The 23,759-nt window shown below is 34.4% G+C and overlaps 1 protein-coding gene across 8 annotated transcripts in view; it reads left to right on the top strand.

The window, feature by feature from the left end:
* Window positions 1–23,759, top strand: part of LOC127878914 (LIM and calponin homology domains-containing protein 1-like) — a 159,205-nt gene that overhangs the window by 131,430 nt on the left and 4,016 nt on the right. For 4 of the 8 annotated variants that reach the window (XR_008048845.1, XR_008048847.1, XR_008048849.1 and 1 more), the window contains 12 exons: window positions 3,131–3,285; window positions 5,267–5,353; window positions 6,960–7,137; window positions 7,658–8,097; window positions 10,308–10,376; window positions 13,116–13,190; window positions 14,097–14,189; window positions 14,607–14,830; window positions 15,726–15,814; window positions 17,370–17,482; window positions 17,880–19,023; window positions 21,123–21,373. Coding sequence is in view for 3 of the 8 variants with exons in the window: in XM_052425461.1 (XP_052281421.1) it covers window positions 3,131–3,285; window positions 5,267–5,353; window positions 6,960–7,137; window positions 7,658–8,097; window positions 10,308–10,376; window positions 13,116–13,190; window positions 14,097–14,189; window positions 14,607–14,830; window positions 15,726–15,814; window positions 17,370–17,482; window positions 17,880–19,023; window positions 21,123–21,287 (2,832 nt within the window). In the remaining 5 variants the exon portion in view is untranslated. Of the gene's footprint in view, window positions 1–3,130; window positions 3,286–5,266; window positions 5,354–6,959; window positions 7,138–7,657; window positions 8,098–10,307; window positions 10,377–13,115; window positions 13,191–14,096; window positions 14,190–14,606; window positions 14,831–15,725; window positions 15,815–17,369; window positions 17,483–17,879; window positions 19,024–20,267; window positions 20,293–21,122; window positions 21,374–23,759 lie in introns of all 8 variants that reach the window. The other 4 variants (XM_052425461.1, XM_052425463.1, XM_052425462.1 and 1 more) reach the window with 3 other exon arrangements.

The following is a 23,759-nucleotide window of genomic DNA, read 5'->3' as shown; positions in this document are numbered from 1 at the left end:
GATAAACTACTCTATACAAATTATTTGTTTGCTTTTCGTCTTATGAGATCGTTCATGAAACAAATCGAGGTATATCGATCCCCGTGTTGTTTCGGTATTGTTTGTTTAAGTTTTTGTTGTCATGAAAACTCGTTGATTTACAACGCAAAACGTCTTATTTGAACTGACGCATATTAATTTAATCATATTTCTCAGCTTCGCATTTGCTTTATTTTGATAATTTAATCCAAAGTTAAATGTTAGCAAGTGTTTTTTACTGGAATTGTAAACAAAGAGTCAGGTAAAGTCTTCCGAAAATTTGCACTCTGTGTAAATTGATAGTTTGACGTCATCAAAGGAAAGCCGCTTCCTGTCTGAAGCAATAAAGCGACAAATTTCTCGCCGACAAAATTGGCTTCCTTTGTCTAGCAATCAACATGCCGAACCAATCGCGTGTTTGTTCCTCAATGGCAATCGTCAAATTTAATTATAGCACGTGCATAGCTCTGCCTTTGAATCTTTTGCAGAGAACGGAGGTGGAGTTTAACGGTTAATTGAGCAAGTTTTTTATGCAAGTTGAGTTCCCATTCGCCGAAATTACTCGGCCCTAAGCATTGAAACAACGAATACATGTATCAATGATTTTCCTATCTCTGCGTAAATAAGCTTCTGTGCGAGTATACATGTACAACGTAGGTTACAAACCAACAAAAATAATAAGTATTGTTGTCAGCACAGGTGACGATTTGTGTAAAATTGGACATTGCGATGTAATGGGTCTGCAGCAGACTTTGTCATACGATTGGATTTAACAATGTTGTGAGCGGCAGGTAATGAAAATGTTATAGATATAGACGGGTGTTTTATTTTTCTTAAATAAGAGACAAACAAATGATATTTGTCTTATGGCCAGCGCTATCATAGTCTGTTTCCACATCCATATATATGTTGTCGATGTATATTCCTCGAGGACTGCATGTAACTTGAGTGCAAGGCAGCAGTGAGGGACGTTGTCATAAGTGGCACATGCGCTTTACGCCGATGACGCCAACTGTATGGTATTGAGCGTTCGAGTGTATAGTTTGTCACGCTATAAATACTTATCAACTAGACGCAGTGAAGGCGGGAAATACTGGGTCAAACTGGATTTAATGGTGAGCTTCTCTTAATGGGGAAATATTTAAGTCAATGAAAAATAAAATGGGATCCACGGACGGTTTGCCTAAAATTGGACATTGCGATGTAGCGGGTCTGCAGCAGACTATGTCATAAGATTGGATTAAACAATGTTGTGAACGGCAGGTAATGAAAATGTTACACTGTTCAAATATGAGGAATAGGTAATAGTGGTTCGAATTTAACGCGAAGGGGTCTTGAAAAAACACACGCAGTGCGCGTCACTAAGGACATATACAGTATCTGAGAAACTATATAAGATTTCAAAATGAAACTTCATCGGTGTATAAATAGCAATGAAGAGAAGTGCCATGCACAAAACCATAGCCTCATACTTTCTTTAATAAGAGTTATTGCGATTTTTATGTCCCCCACCACTATAGTGGGGGACATATTGTTTTTGCCCTGTCTGTTAGTTTGTGTGTTTGTTTGTTTGCCCCAACATTAACATTAACATTTGCATGTTTACAATGTGCTCTTGGTGAACGTCTGTGATCGTCTTTTGTCCATCCACCTTCGTGGGTAGAACGGTGTCAACATTTGCCTTATTGTCCCCTACCGGTGAAACTGGAAGGGACTTATGGTTTGCGCTCAGTGTGTCAGTCTGTCCATCTGTCAGTCTGTCCATCTGTCAGTCTGTCTGTCAGTCTGTCATTCTTTCACACTTTTCTGGATCCTGCGATGACTTAAAAAGTTCTTCATATTTGTTCATGAAACTTGAAAATGGACAGATGGCAATATGGAGATTATGCAAGTCAATTCATTTTGTTCCTACGTCAAAAATTGTGGTTGCTATTTTAAAATTAACTATTTTATGTAAAACATTGTTAACACTCTAGAGGCCACAAGTATTGTCCGATTATCATGAAACTTGGTCAGAAGATTTGTCCTAATGATATCTTGGACGAGTTTGAAAATTGTTCCAGTTGCTGGAAAAACATGGCCACTAGGGGGCATGGATTTTCCTTTAATAGCTATATATAGTTATAGTAAAACCTTGTTAACACTCTAGAGGCCAAATTTATTGTCTGGTCGTCATGAAAATTGGTCAGAAGATTATTTGGAATGATATCTTGGACTTCAAAAATGGTACAGTTTGGCTGAAAACATTGCCAGGGAGCAGGGCATTTTTCCTTATATGGCTATAGAAAAAAATTGTTAGCACACTTAACGTCACATTTATTGTCAAATCTTCATGAAACTTGGTCAGAAAATTTGTTTTAATGATATCTTGGATGAGTTTGAAAATCATGGCAGCCAGGGGCTGGCGAATTTATCCTTGTATGGCTATAGTTTAACCTTTTTAGCACTCTATAAGTTACATTTGTAGTTCACTCTTCATGAAACTTGGTCAGAACATTTGTTTTTATGATATCTTGGGCTGCACAGAACAGTTCAGTCAGTTCCTTTGTATCTCAGTTGAGCGACTTTGGACCTTTCAGGCCCTCTTGTCTTTAAATATAGGATATTTGACTGATTTGTATACTAGTTCAACCCGTTGAGAAAATACATGTACAAATAATTATAATAACATTTTTTTTACAAAGATTTACTTATCAGTGGTTTATAAATTACCATGATAATATTTGTTCATGCATTTGTTTGTTTTTAATGATTTATCTAAAACTTAGAAAATGATACAAGCTACTTTATAGTTAGTTCTCTAAGTGTTTTGACCTTCTTATGGTTAGAAGGACACATTTTTTCTGAAAAGCATTAAAAATTGAACTTTTGGTAATCACACCTCTGGGAAATAAACATAGAGTTTGTATGCAAACAATTAACTTGGAGGACAATGTGTATACTTTAAACCGTGTACTCAAAATCAAATGCTTTCTTCTCAAAGGGGAAACATAAAGGTAACCCTCTATAAAACTATTTTATTAGACATTTTAATGTCTGTTATAATGTTAGTTTTTTTCTGGATTTGACCATTTTCACCTTTATTGACCTTATGTTACGTTCATTCATTCAGATGCATATGATTCAATGGAGGATGAGGATAACCAGTCCAGTCAGAACAACAACAACAACAACAACCAGGAGAGCAAGATGGACACCCAGTCTGACAGCAGTCTGTCCACGGACCAGACTTCCCTGGAGGATCCACCAGTGAAAAATGTTCATCAGGTATGTCATATTAACGTCACTATGGTGTAATCCATCTGCAGCCTTACAATCTGAAAAAAAGCAGGTTTGATCCTTTCTGTTGGATTGTTTTTCATTTTTTTCCCGAGAGACTTGGTGTACTGTTTCTACCTGGGAAATGGACTAAAGCGGGTCTCAGAAATGCAAAGGCTGTTGGTGGAATGGAGATAAAGAAAGGTTTAAACTAATATGGGTCAATAAGACATTCACAACTTTATTGAATAAATGTGCCCGAAATTATGTTTTGGATAACAAGGTTGGGATGGAGAGGCTGTGGATCGGAATTGTTACAGGAGGATATCAATGTGAAACACTTACAGTACAGCCAAAGCGGCACAAACATAATCCGCGGCTACGCCACGGCCAGATTATTAGTCCGCGGCGGCCGAATCGTGTGTTCACGCGGCGTATCGCCGTGGCACTCGGCATCGATCCGCGCAACGACGCCGAGACTGTATTAACCTCGGTACTTTCGCGGAGTAAATCCGCCGCATACGTACGCGGCGGATCGAGTGAAAAGATATCCACCTACATGTACATACATGTATGTGTAGCATAGAATTAATTACACGCAACTGTTTATGTTTCGTTCGATTATCATTGTTAAATTTGTAATCCGAAACACACTTCCGAATTTTAATGCTAACGCGTCCTTTGGCAAATTCTAGCGTCAAATAAACAGTGCTAAAATATCCTTTGTTTCATAAAAAGCGCGCGAAAATTATGCAGACATGTAGAACGTCGTTTGGAAAGTTTGGGTGTATTTTGTGTTGTATTTACATGAACATAACGTCAGGCGTAAATCGCGTGTTCAGTGGAGAAAAAAAACGCCCCGATTAGACGTTATTTCATCATCTCTATAAATAGTAACAAATGCCAAAATTTATTTGATACTTAAGGAAATATCGAGAATGTTTGTGTATCGTAAATATTTACCAGCATTTGCTTTAAAACTGGAATATACGGGATTATCGGGTAATTAGTAGCGATATTAACTGTATAATATGAACAAAATAAAATGTGTATATATACACATATTCAAACAATAGTTATAATAAGCTGATAATTAACAAAGCTACAAATACGTCTTCACCGTTTTGATTATTGATGTGGCTTCAAACTGCTATTTTTCTCAGCTAAAATATAATAGCGGAATCAACATGCAATTAATTTATAATTCAACCATATGCTGGAGCCTTGACCACTTGTATGTGCGAAAACATAATTACGTGACCTTGTTTATGTGTGAAATACATACGCCACGGGCGGGAAACAAACTTAATAATTGGCCAGACACATTAACTACGCTTACATTTATATGCTAATACAATCCGCGCACAATAAATTTATTATGATTTTAATTATTATTATAATTGTTCTTTCATAATTTGTTAACTACATGTAACTAATAATTTTAAAAAGATTTTTTTATTTCATGATGCGAATCGACTCGGCATCATGTCGCGGCATGCCTCGGCGGACAGATGCGAAGTTTCGCGGCGAAATGCTACTTGCCGCCGCATACTGACGCGGCTTCAACTACTGACGCGGCATCGACTCGTTTCGACTTGCCGCCGCGGATTGCGAAATACATTTGTTCCGCTTTGGCTGTACTGTATATCAGGCAAAAATGGTTCAGATAGACATGAAACTTGGGACATTTTGTAGGATAGAAACTGAAAGAGCTTTCAGAATGGCAGGTCTAATAATGTTGTTAGTCTTCTTAATTTACACTGGCATGTATGCTTGGTATTTGTCAGCACTGCATGTAATTGCAGTCTCTTTATACCAACTTTAGTGTTGTCAGCACTGCATGTAATTGCAGTCTCTTTATACCAACTTTAGTGTGAACATAGCAGCACTGCATGTAATTGCAGTCTCTTTATACCAACTTTAGTGTGAACATAGCCCGTAGTTTTATGAAATTCTTATTTCTATTACACATCATTATCTCTATCCTTAGATTCCTGTGAAAACAGACGAGACTGGCAAACCACGCCTCATGGACCAGTTGATTGGAGAACAACAAAGGGAAACAAACAACAATGAGGTGAGCCACTATCATGCCTCTTACAGCAGCAATGTCTTTTGACGGGAGTGTGACCCTTCTTCCTTTAAGATGATTTCCTTCATTTAAGTGCTGATCGAGATTACTACAGGAGTATTTGTATTTAAATTTTGTAAGCCTTTCTATTCTGTTGATTCGAGTTTTGATTGTTCATTCTTTCTATGCTATCAATCAGAGTTTTGATTGTTCATTCTTTTGATGCTATAGATCAGATTTTGGATTGTTCATTCTTTAATGATATTGATCAGAGTTTTGATTGTTCATTCTTTCATGTTATCAATTAGAGTTTTCATTGTTCATTCTTTCTATGCTATCATTGAGAGTTTTGATTGTTCATTATTTCTTTGCTAAAGATCAGAGTTTTTATTGTTCATTCTTTCATGTTATCAATTAGAGTTTTCATTGTTCATTCTTTCTATGCTATCATTGAGAGTTTTGATTGTTCATTATTTCTTTGCTAAAGATCAGAGTTTTTATTGTTCATTCTTTCATGTTATCAATTAGAGTTTTCATTGTTCATTCTTTCTATGCTATCATTGAGAGTTTTGATTGTTCATTATTTCTTTGCTAAAGATCAGAGTTTTTATTGTTCATTCTTTCATGCTAGCGTTGAGAGTTTTGATTGTTCCTTTGATTGTTCATTGTTATATGCTGTTTATCAGATTTTTTATGGTCCTGTCTTTCTGTGTTGTCAATTAGATTTTTATTGTTTGGTCTTTTTATGCTATCATTGAGAGTTTTGATTGTTCAGTCTTTCTGTGCTATCCATCAGAGTTTTGATTATTCATTCTTTCTATGCTGTTGATTGTAGTTTTGATAATTTAGTCTTTCTGTGCTGTTGATATGAGTTTTTATTATTCAGTCTTTTTATGCTGTTGATCACAGTTTTGATTGTTCAGTCTTTCTATGCTGTTGATGAGATTTTTTATTATTTAGTCTTTCTATGTTGTTGATCAGAGTTTTGATTAATCAGTCAGCACAGTAAACACATGGATAGGTTTCCATGCCCTATGCTTTCATGTATCTTAATGTTTTGAATAATAACCTCCATCATTTGATAATTTTGCTAACATTTAACAAGATGTTAATATGTAAATTTCTGAACCAAATTTTTGTTAATACAAGATTTTTATTCACATAAAGATGTGTATATATTTATTGAAGAAAAGGAAGTTTGTTTAAACCTGTATTAAATAAAATGTTACATTTTAAATATAACCTCTGGGATTTAAACAGTGTCAAGGATAAAATATAGTTTGATATCTTTTTTAATTTAAGAAAACATGGATTTTGTTAATTTTACCTGATTTTAAAAAGTGTTGATATTTTGAATGTCCCCACTTGAATTTAAACAGGCATAAATATTATATTGCCACTTCAGAAGTGGAAAAGTCTTACATAATCTTACATAATTGTTATAGAAACCAGATTGTCCGTTTTGACACGAATGTGCTATGTGGAATTAATGTGTGTGTTTTGTTTGTTTGTTAATAATTGATTTGAAATAAGTTGACACCATGGTTTGACTTTATATCCAACCAAATGACACAGAGATGTCATTTAACTGAGACAGCTATTATTTTTACAGAAGAATGCTAGAACACGCAGCCCAGTAACTGTGGAGAGAATTCAGATGGAAACTACTGCAGCTACACACTCAATGCCAGCCCGTCAACTTTCTGAGACGCCTAAAGACATCAGCGGCCCTAGCAACTTGACCTTGACAGAAGAAAGGTCTACTTTATTGGTGCACAAATCCCCACCAGGTGAGATTTGTGTATTTGAAGGCTATACATACAGTTTGTCTTGAGAAAACAACTGCCTGTGCCTAACCCAGTTTCTAGCCGACCATTCGAATTCTAAATCACATCTAGAATGATTGTTACAGAATTGTGAGCTTGAATTTCCTTTGGTTGATATGTTTGAGATTACTTATGCAGATTTCGGTTTCAAATGTTTTTAAAAATTGGATTTGATCTCAAACTTTAAGTCAAGTTGTTTGATTGTTAAGGAAGCTTATTTTGTACAAGGTCTGATTGCTGATTTTAATTGGTTAAAGGTTTATGTGATTAGGGCTATATATAGTCAGCTATTATTCATAAAAAATGTGTAGAGCTTAAAAGTGTAGTTAAGTACCATTTTTCTATATATTTGATTTATACTCTATGTGCAGTAGATGTATTACATAAATCACACATATTATATCAATGAGATAATAAAATCATATAGTTCCTTAACAATAAATAAAATTTCAAATTATAACAAATGAAATCTATTTTTTTCTAGCATGGGTCAAAACTCAACAGGAACCAGAATCCTCCATCTCCAATTCAGGCATCCGTGAAGAGCCAAGTTACGACCGTCGTCATGACAATGCAAGCACAGCATCAGACGACTCCAGTTCTTCTATCGGACCACCTGCGGCACTACTCCGTTGGCAACGACGGCGACCACAATCATCAGAGTATAACAACACAGCTCCAGTGCTTGAAGACAAGGAGAAAGAACGAGAAATAAGGTTTAGTTCCACTCTTCCCTATAAGAGTGTGCCATTCACATTCAATGAGGCTTATGCTAAGGATGATTCTGAAATGGACAAAGTGACCAAGAATTTTGTTGAGACCGTGTCAATGTCAAAGCCTCTTGAGGTCAAACCGCAGGCTTTTCAGTTCAATGACTCCGCCCGCCTGGATGATTGGCAGCAGAGGGAGGAGCAGAAGAGAAAGGTAGGTGAACTCTGATTGGCTGATGATGGCATTACATTACATTGTGTTGATTCTGATTGGTTGATACTGGCAATGTATTAGATTGGCATGTGAAGTGTGAAAATGGTAGCTGTGTTGAGACATTGCTGTATACTTGAAGATTGTAATGGAAAATTTTGCATTTTGCTATTAAAAAAACATTTAAAACACATTTAATACTAATTTATGAAAGTTCCAGTATCAGTGTGTGATCATTTGTATGTTTAACAACATGAATACATTGCAAATAAACCTTGGCATGTTGAGCATGCATGTTGGTTAATACCGTATACGTGCGCTTATAAGACGCATTTTTGAGAATTAAATTAATAAGTTACAGTTGGGGTCGCGTCTTATAAGCGAGATACTGGTGAAAATAAACAAAAAATTTAAAAATATCGAGTTTACTGGGCTTATGCTAGCCAAGATGGACACTTTTCAGTTGTTTTGAATCATCGCGGCAGCCATTTGCATTTTCTCTAAAGTCTGTATTGGCCCGTACCGTGTATCGGAACGCTATGTTCAGTTACCGATTTATTTGTAATAAAATGTATTGTTACTGATTTTGTTGTCTATTATTTTTAATTTGAATTTTGTTATTTTTGGGGCGTAAGACGTTATATTGTCCGTGATTATTCTTGAAAAGTTTTTATCACCTGATTGTCTGCGCGCGACGTCGTTAAATGCCATATAAATTGGCCATTATAGTATACGTGTGTAAGCGGCAACACGATGCCAATATGCTTAAAACAACAGCAAAATCAATTCTCAGTTTGAAACTGTCAATTGTTTAATAAACACGCTGCCGATTACAAATGCTATTTGACAAGTTTGTATCACCTGATCGTCTTTGTTCCATGTCGTTAATTTTCAATTAAGACATAATTGGCAATTAGGGTATCCTCTGAAAAAAGTTACCAGTTTGCAACTGTCAATTGTTAAATAAACACGTTTATTCAGACGACCCACTAATGCCGATGACACATTATTTATTAGGGGCCAACAACGACGGGAGCAAAGAGCGACCGCATGCAATTATCCGCATATGGCTTTCTTCTTGACACGTGATTTCGATCTGCGCTTCGGAGTCTATCACTCTATCACGCGATTGGCTAATTTTATGAAAGTAGACGTTACCTATTGTTGATAGACAATGGGCGTAAAATTTGCATAATCTAGGTAATAAAACTAAACGCTTTCAAAATATCTGCCTATTAGATTTCAATACCTGTCAAACAATACAATTAAGATGACTGACACGATCAATTTTGCTTGTGCATTGATATTACGAACGTAATATGTTTGCAATTGTTTGCAATTGTTAGGGCAAATGATTAATACGCAATTGTTAGAAATTTTGTCAATTTGATAATTATTTTTATTGCATGAATAATACTTGAAAATAAATTAAAACCCACTAATATATCATAAAATAAACAAATATTATTTACTTTGTTGTTTGATTGTTTTATTTTTCAGACTCGCGTGAATTACTAATTGTATGCAGCGCGAGTTTGAAAATTCTCAATGTTTTACTAATTGATGATTTTCTTTAACATTCTGCCATTTTTCGGCCATTTTCCGGCCGATGAATACGGCAAAATTTGACCGCGTCTTACACGCGGGTCAGTCTCAAATCCACCTATTATAAAGTCCGAAGTCGGGGTGCGTCTTATAAGCGAGGGCGTCTTATAAGCGCACGTATACGGTAGATCTCTCCAGAATTAACTATTGTGGTGAACCATTGATTATTTGAAAATGTGCATGCTATGGTATGAAAAACATAAATGATAAGAAAGAAAAGAATGTTATAAGGTGTATTTGGGCTAAATAAAAACAACTGTGAAATTTATTAAATTATCAGGATTTTTTTCTCATTTATTTTATTTAACATAAAATGTATTATAACAAACTTTGTTTTTCATTAATTGTTCCAGCCAGATATAAATTGCACTGTTGCTTGTTTGCTTGTTAGTGATGACTTTTTACCAACACTGGTCCATTGAAAACAAAATTAATTCTAAAACTTGGTCTCAATTTTTAGTGAAGCCCAATGAAACACTTATAATGGTTGAGCTTTTCCATTGTTTAATATTTAAAATGCTGAAGAAAGGCCCTAGTTCTGTGGCCAGATACTAACAACTTCACTACCAATCCATGCATGTTGTTTGTTTGTTTGTTTGTTGATTTAGCCCGATGCCACAGTGAGTTTCCCAAGAATCGAACTGAACATTCCAAAAGAGGAGAACCTCACACCGCAGGTATAATAGTGACTCCCGAGCATATTTGGCGTGATTGGAATGTTGTGTTAGACTCTGTCTGCTGTGCTGGGGTGTGTGGTGTAACCTTTTTTTGCCTTGCATTTTTCCCCCGATACTTTTGGGCCTGTATTCTTTTGACTTGTCAGAATGAACACTTATTTGGCATAAAGTTAATATTCCTCAGCTAGAGCATCTATGACTTAAAACCCTACAGCAACTATATCAAATGTCAAAAGAAATCTTCAATACCTGTATTTTACTTGTTTATAAGCTTATAACTTTTACCTCGAGCATCATTAACTCAGTTCCTACTTTAACAACATTCTAGAACCTGGAGAAGATTGTTCCATGAAAGGAGTGTCTGACAGAGAAAAATTGTTCACATCTAGTTGTGAATGGATGAAGGGCATGCGCTCTCGTTAATGATCATTAAAAGATTTTAATAAGTGTGAATATAAACACAATTGACATTCATGTTTATTTAACTTGATAATCTTTTCAGATACTTTATAACAGAATAATTCTATTAATGATGGTATCTTTGGGTTCTGAATATATTGGAATTCTAGATAACTTTTTGAAAATGTGTTGAAAACTTTATTAATATAATCTTTATATCACTACATAATGACAATGAATGGTATGTTAACATTCATTTAAAAACTTTTGTAATGTGTGTCACTATTTATTTGTCTTAAAATATCTTCTACCTATATTTCTTCTTTGCATTTGAAATGTAGAATAACACCTTTGTCACTTCAGTTTTTATGTCATTATGAAATCAAAATTAAGCTTTTTATTGTGGCTTTAAATATTATTTTTCATAAGTATATGATTCAAGCCTATTATTATTTTGTATCCAATAAATTCATCTAATGGGCATTCTTCATATGTACAGTGTGACCGTCCAATATATTCCGGTATATGATCCACAGTCTGTATTTTTTCCATATTGGACAGTTGAGTACAAGTGCACTAAGCAATTGTTGTATAACGATAAAAGCCGTTACCAAGAAAAAGCATCTGAATGTACAATCATCAATTCACAAAGAGCTTAAGAAAGAGATATATATAATAAAAAGCTTATTAGGCATGTAAACTGTACAATACGCAATATATTTGGACTCCCACACAGTTTGAAGTCATATTGGACTTCAAACTATGTACTCATCCAAATATATATCCCTATTGTACAGGGAAATGTCTAATAACCTATAATTATTATGTATAAAAAATAAGCATTAATTTACGTAATCTTGTTTTGCTTTTTTTTAATAGAGGCTCAACTAAGGGATAAACGTTTTAGCATTTAAATGGAATAGTTTTATGTTTACCGGAACAAAATTTCAAAGTTGAAACGGTCTTATAAATACACTATCAATGTTGGAGATTTCAATGCATGAATGATTATTTACATTAATGAATTCTTTGATTGGATGTGCAAGTCTGCTTATTATTTCCCGATATGTCTTCATACCTCACACATTACAGCTTTTTGTGATTTCATCTCTTTTAAGCCACCTAAATTAGCTAACCAACTAAAACTTTCAACATTGCTGCCAGAGAAATGTAACCTCTTTACAGTACATCTTGGAGTGTAACCACTAAGTGTATAAAGACATTTTCCCTCTTTTTGCCATTTACAAAACTTAACAGCAATAAAATAATTAGAAATGCAAAATATATTTGTATGCCTTAGCAATTGTCCAATCGGTGTTACCCACCAAAAAACGATATAGAATGAGACATTGAACACATATTTGAAAAATGCGTGTAATTGGTTGTAAACATATTTTTCTGACAAAATAAGGATATAGAAATTTACTGTGTAACCCCAAATTGGATAATTACAAAAATAGTATGTTTGAATATGACTTCATTGCGTTTATTGGACGCTTGCTCAGTATCAACATTCTGAAAGAATATTTTAATTTCAGCTTCACAATGATAATGTTTAAAGGGTAATAATATACTGTTTTAAAAGTAAGATTAGTTTATTTCATTTTAGAAAACATTTAAAAGAAATGGAAATGTGAGGCCCTTAATCTCAACTTAATTGTTTTTGATAATTTATAGAATTTCTCTATATTATTTTTCACACAAGTTTTCGATGCTACTGCTTAGGCTTGCTGGTGGAAGGGCATAATACTTTTAATAAATTTTAATTGAATATAAATTAAAAAATTAATTGTCTTTGTTTTTTATTTTATTTTATTAATTAGCAACGGAAAAGTGTGTTCTTTTCTTTTTAAAGTATGCTTTTTCTTCCATTTAGAACTCTTTGTCACAATCATATTCACATATTTTTATGCCCCCGGTAGGAGGGCATAATAGTGATCAGACTGTCCGGCTGTCCGTCTTTGCGTCACACTTTGCGTTTAGGTTTCGAAAAAAGCTCATAACGTCTATGTCCCTTGAGATATAACCTTCATATTTGGTATGCATGTGTATATGGACAAGGCCTTTCGATACGCACACAAATTTTGACCCCTGTGACCTTGACCTTGAATTTAGGGTCCGCGTTTAGGTTTTGAAATCTGCATTTAGGTTTCGAAAAAAGCTCATAACTTCTATCAAGCGTTTATAGGGGGCATAAGTCATCCTATGGTGACAGCTCTTGTTCTTATAGAATGTGTTTGCATTGTTGTCAATCAATTGTTTTCCCTTGCTCGCTTTACCCCCACCCACACAGTTTGGCTTGCTGTGCATTTGAATGGTGTGATTGCTGCTCCTTTACAGAAAGTGGCGCATGTTGACGCCCCAAAGCAGTCAGATTTTACCATCCCCCATTATGAAGGGCCACTATCTCCTCAGGTAATATTGGGTGTAGGATTCTGAATTCAGAATGTCTGCTACAGTAGGGTTGTGCTTTGGTAGTTATAGGTTTTATAACTATTCCTGCAAAAAAAGGAAATCATGTATTTGTTGTAGTTTTTTCACTATAATTGATGTTATTATGTATCATATTGTCTTGATTGTATCATTTACGTACATGAGAGTTAAATTTATCACCCAGAATTGAATGCCAAGCTCCATATCTGTCTTTGCAGCTATTTGCTCATATTTATGACTATAGCCGGATGTCATAATAACATTATTATCTAATTTCCAATATTGTCATTTACAAAATATTAAATCAGCAAAAAATACAATATTGTTATGATGGTATACAACTTCAGTGTTGTGTATAAATGTACATACATTATAATTTTACCATATATAAAACCTTTTATTCACACATGTGCATTTGTGCATTTTCTTTTATACAGACATGAGAATATTCTTTATTTCAGCATGCACATCCTTGCTTTTACTGATAATTGTTATGATAAAAGTTGTGGAACTTTGCCAAAGCTTTGTGAAAATGCCAAGGTTTAAAGTGGGAGAATGTTTAATATGTCAAATATTTTATCTTCATGCTGGATTTTAACCAATTTTCTCAAATATTCAAATTTTCATTAATTGATTTTATTTTATTTTTGCAAAAATTGAAAGTAACACAATCCATGCACTGGTAAATTTTGAACGGGCCTTGCATAGAATTTCGGTTTTGCATTGACAGGCTTGTTTATTTTCTATGTCTCAAGTAATACTGTAAGAATTCCGGCTTGCTTGGTAGAACTGCTAACTCGGATGAATGCTTTTGAAAAGAGCCCTGCATCATTATACTTTGGCACACTTTAATTAATGGTTCTTTTTCTCTATTTCTGGTCTGTACAGGAGAAATTTGAGCGGGATCAGCAGAAGATACGCATGCAGTATGAGGAGGATAAACGACGGGCGAGGGAGGCGGAAAAACACAGACAGGAGCATGTAAGGACTTTAACAATTTTTATGCTAGATACAATTTCTAAAAAAATTGTGGTTATGTTGAATAATAATAAGCATAAATTTGGAATCTCAAACTTTGAGTTGATTTCCATTGAACAAAGCTGACAAAGAAGTGCAGGGGTATTAGTCACTTTATCGAGACAAAGCCCTTGTTAGGATTGTGGGAAAGTTATATGTATCTGAAAATGAAATTTAAACAAATAAACTTAAGCAATCGAGATTTAACTGTTAAATAGTTTTAATAGTAAAATTTTTAAGTAATCCTATATTAAATTTTAGGCTAAATATTTGAGAACCTTGATATTGTTATTAAGCTATTTATTGTATTTCAGGTTTCTTTAAGTTTATATTCATGTTTAATCAATTGCACAGTTGTTATAAATATACTTGTTTTTACAGGAAAAGAAGACTCTAGACTCTGACAGGTTTTTGCAAAGTATGGAATCACAAATTCTACAGACCAAGTCCGAGGCAGCCAATCACAGCCTGTTGAACAACCAACCAATCAAATCGAGTGTTACAGAACCGAGGTTCAGCTCTGAACCAATGACAATCAAGCTTTCATCAAATATGCCAGCTAGGCCTTTGCTTATTGACCCACGGAATCAGCAAGAGGATTTCAGGTAAGAAACGTTTGATAGTCCTGAATAAAGAATATGTGTTTGCGGAATGATTTCTGAAAAAAAAAAAATCTGAAAATACAAGACTCAGATTTGGTGTGTAACATTGTTTCATTTACCGGTAATCATGAACCAGGGGTCAAAACTGGCCACACCTTTTGGGTCAAATTGTTGTATCATTTAAAAACACACACACATACCATTCCTCTGTAACCACAAGATTCAGATGCCATATGAATTAAGTATGTGGTATGCAAATCTGTTATCACAGCTCTGTCTTTCTCGTGAAGATTGGCCAAATTTCAGCTTCATCAGTCTAGTAACTACACGGATGCCAGTTAAGATGTAATAATGCACTCAGAAAAAACTAGCCCATAGTATATTAATTTCTAAGTAGACCCTGTAAAGCGCAGGAGCAGAAAAAGGATGTGTTGGCGTGTGCCATCTATCAAAATATTTTGACAAAGTTAAATGAGGTTAGGCAAGAGTACATAAGAAAACTTAATTTATAAAAATCTCAGATCCTAATTCTTTTTTGTCATTATGATATAGTTTTGTTTTTGATATTGCAACTTTAAATCATGCCCCTGGGGTCAAATCTGGTGGCGCCCCAGGGTCTTCTTTTTCGATGTTACAACTTTCCACATATAACTTATTGCAGCATAGGGGGAAGGGGGTATTTGTCTCTTCAGGGCTGAGGACTGTTCTAGTTATCCCTTTCAAAGGCGGAGGGTATAGAATTGGTGTTGTCCGTCCGTCTGTATGTCCATCTGTCTGTTACAAAATTTATTCAACAAATTTGCATGTTTATGATTCTTTTCACCAATCAGTATTCATGTAAGGTAATTGTGTGGTATTCATGTAAGGTAATAGTGTGGTGTGATGTTGGACTTTGCAGGGATTCCAAGCAGCCAGAGTACAGTTTCCGGGTTGATTTACCTAAGACTGAATCTGCCCCACCTCTACGCACTCTTAGACAAACTGAAGGTATATGTATTTGTGTTTTATCTGCCCATTTAGATATATTAAATATTTATAAGTTATTAAATGTTTGAACATTGGTAATATATGATTTATAAATAGACACAATTTATTTGGTCTAGGCATTGGTCAGCAAATGTTATTATATTTCTTGAAAGTTGCATATCCACACTGTATACATGTATATTAGGTCTAAAGATAGTTATAGTAATACAAGCAGATGTATTTTGAAATTCTGAATAGTGAACCACTTAAAAATATGCACATTAACCTTCTTGCGTTCTTTACCATGAAATAATGGAAACTGACTAGGGGCTTCTTTACCCTGATTGAGATGCAATCCTCTATTCCGGGACAGTATGATTTACACCTTAAGTGTTGAGTATTATTAGGTACAGTATGGTTTTAAACCTTAATTGTTCAGTATTATAAGGTACAGTATGGTTTTAAACCTTAAGTGTTCAGTATAATTAGGTACAGTATGGTTTACTTAAGTGTTCAGTACTATTTGGTACAGTATGGTTTTAAACCTTAAGTGTTCAGTATTATAAGGTGCCGTATGGTTTTCAATAGAGCTGTTACGATTCACCCATCATTCGATTCGATTCGCTTTCGATACCAAATGGTCCGATTCGATTATTTTCGATTCGATTCAAGTTAAACTATTTGCTGCTTATTTTGCAAACTATTTCATGTTTTGTTTGTCCAGGGCATGAATTAATATGTTAGGTATTTGTTATTAACTTATTATGTTGTACATTTAAAGTGTTTAATTTTTAAATACAATTTAAAAACGCAACATTGTTTTATAAGTAACACATTTATTGAACAAAACTTCCTGTTGAGTTATTCTTAAATAAAATAAAATGCACAATGTATCACATGTGTTTAACAGATGTTGTCTCAGATTTTTTTGCTAACGTGTTAAAAGAGCTTGTCGTGGGAGATGAAGATTTCACATTTGAAATATCAACCAAGTGTTTTCTCTTTCAATGTTGCCTCAAATTTGTAGTGCTTCCAGATTTAGGGTAACTTACGTCAACAAAACACGTTTTGCAAGTTGCCTTTGCATCAGAACCTTCGCGAAACCCGAAGTGTTCCCATACTTTTTATTTTAAATTTGACGTGCGTCTTTCAGCATATTTGATGAATCCATTTCACCGGCTGATGAAATGCTCAGCATGTGATTCATTCATTCATTGGATGCCATATTGGCTATTGACCAATCACAAGACTTATTACAGATGACAAGAAAGTTTAGACGACAGATTTGGAGAGTTAGGTTTAAAATGCGGATAAATCGGGATTGCAGTGAATCGAATCGAAACCGCATTGGTATAGAATTCGAATCGGCGGCGTTGAACCGGATTTTCGATGCATTGAACCCAATCGTTACAGCTCTAGTTTTAAACCTTAAATAATCAGCATTATTAGGTGCACCCTCTTTTGGAACAATTCTTTAGACAGTAACTGACCTTTAGCATATAGTTCTGTGACCTGTATGATCATTTACTTACACATAACAAACACAATTTAATCGAGATTGTGGTTCAATGTTTAGAGACTAACTCTTTGGCTCGGGAACGTGAAAAAATCGAGGAGGAGAAACGAAAGTTAGAGGAAGAGCGACAGCAATTCAAGGAGGAGCAAGAAAGGCAGAAACGTGAACAGGAGGTACATGAGAATGCTTTGTCTGAGTAACACAGTAAAGAATGGGAAAGGAACTTAAAGGAATTAACATAGATTTGATTTCGAATAAGAACATTTTCTTCTCTAAAAATAATTTAAAGTGTGATAAAATTGTTGATTTATGTAAATAATTCCATGTGATGCTCAGTATATAGACTGATTTTCACTTATCTTATAAATGACTTTACCTTTATGAAATCCTCAGTGACAATAAATCTTTCACTACTTCATTGCAATAGAAAAAGTAATTTTGTTTGATGACTTTGTTGCAGAATGAAATATAAAAAAAAAAGGTTTTATCAGATCATAATACAATATTTACCAATATTTATTACAACTTCATACTAGTATACAAACAAAGAAAAACTTGTTCATTTTTCAGGACAAGCTGCGAAGGGAACGAGAGCAACTGCAGAGAAAAGAGGAAGAGATTGCGAGAGAGAAGGCTTTATTGGAGGCAAAACGTAACCAAAACAACAGTTTCTCTTCTCCTTACCAGTCCTCTGTGAGTCCCAGTCTCTACTCGCCATCCAGTAGTACCAGCAGCTCGACATCACACTCCCCACATTCTCCTCCGACTGCATACGATAGCAAATCATTCGATCACTCCGGTGGTAAGAAGCAGCCTCCACCGACTGCACCCAAGCCAGATAAAGGAGTGAAAGAGAAGGCTCGGCTCACCAGGGAGGATTTGCTGGCAATGAATCGCAAAGCAACACCACTGACCAAGCCGGACCCTTCAATGGAAATGTCGCCATCTCAGTCTGAACCTCTCTCGCCTACAACCAGGGAGGCACCGTCTAAGGCCCAACTTCATTCGCTGAACGCTGTACCAAAACAGAAGTTCAGAAGCTCTGCTCCCTGGATGAAAGAAGATGACACAAGTTCCAGTGTCCCTCAAAATGCAAATACCCTGACGCAGAACGAGCGGCCGTTTGTGATAGGAAAACGATCAGACTTAATTCACACTCATGATTCTTCCAATCCCAATGACCACTGGTTAGTACGCGAGGCAGAAAAAAGGCGGTTGGCGGAAAGAGACAATGCAGAAAGTGTAACTGCTAGGGCGGGACCGACAAAACCAAGTCAGAGCTCCTTAGTGAATCGTTTCCGTGGAGATATAGAACCTCCACCCAGACAGAACAATAGATATTCATACCCGTCATATAGTGATGTTCAGGACACACCGTCACCTCGACCCTTGTCGACAAGTGGCTCAAATCTTCGTCAATATGACCGTAGCCCCGATCAGGGAATTACTACAAAGTTCAGTGCACGGACACAGCCCAGTAGCTATTCGGGCAACCCTTCCATGTCACAAACATTGCCACCAAGTTTTAGTTTCAATGCAAGGACTAATGGCAGTGCCACTGCTGCTAGGCCACCACGATCGTTGACAGAGGACCGGGACCCGGTGATTGCTGTCAGCGGCAAACAGAGGCCACCACGATCATTGACCGAAGACCGGGACCCGGTGATTGCTGTCAGCGGTAAACAGAAGTGTTCACATTGTGGGGAGGAGCTTGGTAAGCTGGCGTTAGGTCTGAGCTAGAAAATATATAGATAATTCTTATTGGCTGAGATAGGGAATAGCAATCATAATGACGCAAGCAATAAGCCAATACAATTTTACTTAAGTACTGTTTAATAGGATGATAGCATTTACATTTGGCCATTTGCTTAAAATTGCCATTTAATTTTAAGGCTTTTTTCTCCATTGATTTAAATTAATTAAGTAAATTAAAGATAACTTAATTTATAAAAGTTTGTATTTTTGGAAAATTATTTACTTAACCATGTTTATTGACTACAAATTTACTAGTAAATTTGTTGGTACATTCTTCTTCCAGTATCCAAAATATTTTTTTATAATTAAAAATCTTCTGCATGTCAACACTTTGTTAAAGTTTGGCCTTATTTCAGTTGAAAACCTAAGACACATTCAATGTGATTTTCTGGAAGGTATACACTAAATTCTTTGTTATGATGCACCTATCAAAAGTGGATGTTTCTTTGGCCTACATAAAAAAATTTGGAACACTGGAACAGAATTTAAGTGAATAACCAAACATTAGTCTTCTTTTAAATTGTTTAGATTAGTATAAAATAAACATAAATTACTTAATTACTGTATGTAACAATTAAATGATGTGCGTTTTTATTTATTTGCAAAGGCCAGAAAAAAAACTGGTTAAATGACATTTGGCACCTTGAAATAACCAGAGATAAGCAAAAAGTGATAAAAAAATCTATATGTAGTAAACATTTCTGCCAAATGAATTTAAATGCCCATTTTTTGCCCTGTTGCTAGTGTGGTAAAATATACAGACTTGACTAAATTATTTATTAAAAAAAACAAGAACTCATTTTTTGACAAAAGATGGATGCCTAACTTAATGGAAAGTTGCGGATGCAAAAAACAACAACAAATATTTGTATTTCACTTTAAAATGTGTATGTTGCGGCAAATCCTAAGAACATTTGATCACTGTTTTGTGGCTTAGGTGCTTTTTTTAAATTACTGTTATAGATTTATGACAACAATAAATAAGCTGACTCAACATTATAAGGTGAATTAAATTATTATTTATAAAATAAATGTGAATAATTATTATTATTCTGTTGAGAGTACCAATAGAGACAGATACTTTTTGATGAAACCATACCCACAATGTGTAACGGTTGAACAAATAACTAGTTGTTTAGTATGTTTAATAAAAAATTGTAGTATTTATTTGGAGATATTATACAATATTTATTATATTCAAAGAAAAATTGAATTGTGCATAAAAAGGGTATGTATATATTAACTGATTTTGCTGCATGAGCTTAGGAGCAAGCTCATTTCAGTCAGTCTAAGTATTACTTGGATTTTAGCTGCTATTTATATATAAGCGTCTTGTTGCTTGCATGTCACTTTTCAAGGCAATTTATGCCCATTTAAATTAACATTAAAAGAGTTGATGTGTATTAAATATCAGTAAGTTAGGGCATTATAGAAAAAAAAATAAAGTTTGCTTGATTTACCAACATGGCCATATGTAATAAAAATATAATTGAAGAAATCATAATAACTTGTGGTTATGTTAAATTTTAATATGGCACAAATATATTAAAACAATATTAAAACTGACTGTGGTTTAAAACATGGATGGTTGCATTAGAAGCTACAAAAGAATCCTCTGTCTTCATCATGAGTCACATACTCCAGGAAATAATCTAGATATAAATGTGTTTATTGTTGCTTTGATGTATGTATTGTAAGCTTTATGTATTTGTGATTTTCAAAGATGTCTGATTGTTTGATATTTTTGTGAGAAATACATGTATTTATATGTGTTCCAAATTTATAAAAATGAATTGGATTTTGCACTGAGTCAAACTGAAACTGTTTGTTCATTATAAAATAACAGCAAGAAAACCACAATACCTAATGTATAAACGCTGGAAAAATGCATGGATCGATTTTTTCTCGAAGTTTCAACTCGTTTAGTTTTTCAATCATTCATTTATCAGAACTTGTTAAGATCTTCAATCAATGAGACATCTTGAGGTCCATGCCACGCTGCTTAGCCCCCTGCTGTTATCTCGCCCTGCTAACTCAGTTGATGACCTTTCTCAACAGGCTTCGGTGCGGCCATGGTGATAGAGTCGCTCGGGTTGTACTATCATGTGCAGTGCTTCCGCTGCTGTGTCTGCCACGCCGCCCTCGGCAACGGCTCAGAGGGCGCGGACGTGCGCGTTCGGGTCGACAAATTGCACTGTAAAAACTGTTACAGCAATGACGAAGGTACAATCGTTCAGTTCTTGGGAGTGTTCTGACTGAACTCAGTAGGGGAGATAATTTGCAAGCCATGCCAAGGTTTTCAGAAGGAGGTACAAAAGTCATGTGATGAGAAATGTTTTCTTAATTTAGCATGGTTTTTTTTCTCTCAAGCATTTTACTTTTTACGTTTCAGTTTCAAGGACTGTGGAATAATTTGTTTTTTCCTTTTTAATTAGAGAACATTTTTTACACTTGTTCCTAACTTTGTTTGAACTTGTTTTATCTCATGGCTAGTTTATAACTATGAGTACTAAAATGCCGGTCATAATGGACATACTATACTAATTGAGTAGGGTTTTCATTGTTAATTACTGTCTTGAAATGTATTTAAAGTAGAAGTATTTTAATATTATACTTCTTATATCTATTATTGCTTTAGAACATAAATTTTTGTCCAATTTAATATAAATGGCATATACAGACTGTAATGGACTTCATCTATAAATAAATAAGAAGCATGGAAATGATCCGGATCGAGTCCCAACATGATGCTATATTGTATTACAATATATAAAGCAATTATTAACCGGTATTTGATTTCTTCTAATGTACAGCTCAATTTACAACTTCATTCATGTAATTTCATATCAACTTCCAGATAACTGTTGCATGGTTTTGTTTTTTGGACCAGTAACCAATTATTCACGTCCGTCAATCCTGTAACAGAATGTGCATTAATAGTTCACGTCCGTCAATCCTGTAACAGAATGTGCATTAATAGTTCACGTCCGTCAATCCTGTAACAGAATGTGCATTAATAGTTCACGTCCGTCAATCCTGTAACAGAATGTGCATTAATAGTTCACGTCCGTCAATCCTGTAACAGAATGTGCATTAATAGTTCATGTCCACGTTATTATTTGCCAATCATCACTGTGGGAACAATGATTTGAAAACTTAACTTCAATTTATGTTATGTAAAAATTGAAAACATAGTATCGTCACTATACATGCTTTACAATTTAATGTGTGGTGTTCATATCCTTTTTAGACAATTAGTATTTGTTTTAATATATAGTTTTTTAGCATTTTTTAAAGTCACATCACTAATATATAAAGGGGGAAGGACATTATAAGTACAAAACTTATGCCTTCGTAGGTTACATTTATAAAAAAAATATTTTAATATTTAATTATGTAACACGATGAATGTTTTCTTTGTTATGAAAGATGGCATTTTCATATTGAATAGAACCTCAAGTGAGGTTTAAGAATTACATTATTTTAAATAATTTCGAATTTGTTTTTCTTAAAGAATCTTTAAATTTCCACATTTTAGTTGCCTTTAATGTTCCTCAACACTTATATTATAAACAACATTTTTTAAATTCTAAAACAAGATTTTGTAGGGAACAAATATCAATTGGTGCCATATTCATCCCTGATTGTCACCTCTGAAAATCATGGCATGGTTTGTATTGACATGGTTTAGAGTTAAAATAACAACTAATCGGTTTGGAAATTAACATTTAGAGTGTTGCATCTTAATGGATATCTTGTACAATTTACTGTTGTTTATACTGTTGTGAGTTGAAGAAGTTTAAAGAGTTTGAAGAAGAATTGGTGCTTAAAGGAGGTTAACACAACATAAAGTATAGCTAATAAAGACAGGACTAACAATTATGAACATTTACTGTGTGCTGTTGCTATGTTGCTAACCATCTGTCCTAAAATGATTTTTTTTCACTTTATATTTTACAGCCTGTGTCTTTTTGATTGGGAAAAAAGCGTGATAGCTAGACCATGAAATTGGGAAAAATTAAACATTATTAAGATGATTATAAAAAACCGTATACCAATTGTTTATAATTAAAAGTGCATGTATAACTGCTTTCTAAAATGTAAATGAAATTGGTGTTTAATAAACTCAATAAACCAAGTATTGAGTTTATATTGGAAAAGTTTGGCGTTTTTTTTTAGGGGGGGGGAGTTTGGTCAGATTTTTGGGGAAAAAATGTTACTTTTTGCCATTGGGAAACAGCCTTTTTTACTTTTTGCACTTGCAAAACAACCTGTAAGAGGCTGTAATTTTGGTGGAAAAAAATCACTGCATCTTGGATCTAAAGCAGTCTTAACATGAAAATATTAAAATGACATTTTTGGAAGACATAAGTACTAAAACAGGATTTTTAACAAGTATGTTACCTTATTTACTATTACCGGTATATACTGTAGTTGCCCAGAATGGCCAGTAATGATCTTTGCTCATCATGAGCCAATTTGTGGTACTTGTTGTTTATTGCATGCGTGTAGTTGCTAAAACTTGGTTGTGGGGAGAACTCATAAATTTTTTATTTTTTTAAACAGACGGTGATTTCAAAAAGTATTTCATGTAATTGTTTTTTTTTATTACTTACTAAAATATCCGTAAATTCAGACCTTGATTTTACAGTTAAGTATTTAAAACTATTGTATTACTACATTTTCATTTTGTGT

The sequence above is a fragment of the Dreissena polymorpha genome, chromosome 4, assembly GCF_020536995.1.
Source record: "Dreissena polymorpha isolate Duluth1 chromosome 4, UMN_Dpol_1.0, whole genome shotgun sequence".
Lineage (NCBI taxonomy): Eukaryota > Metazoa > Mollusca > Bivalvia > Myida > Dreissenidae > Dreissena > Dreissena polymorpha.
The sequence above is the reverse complement of the archived record's forward strand: the minus strand, read 5'-3'. Positions and strand labels throughout refer to the sequence as shown.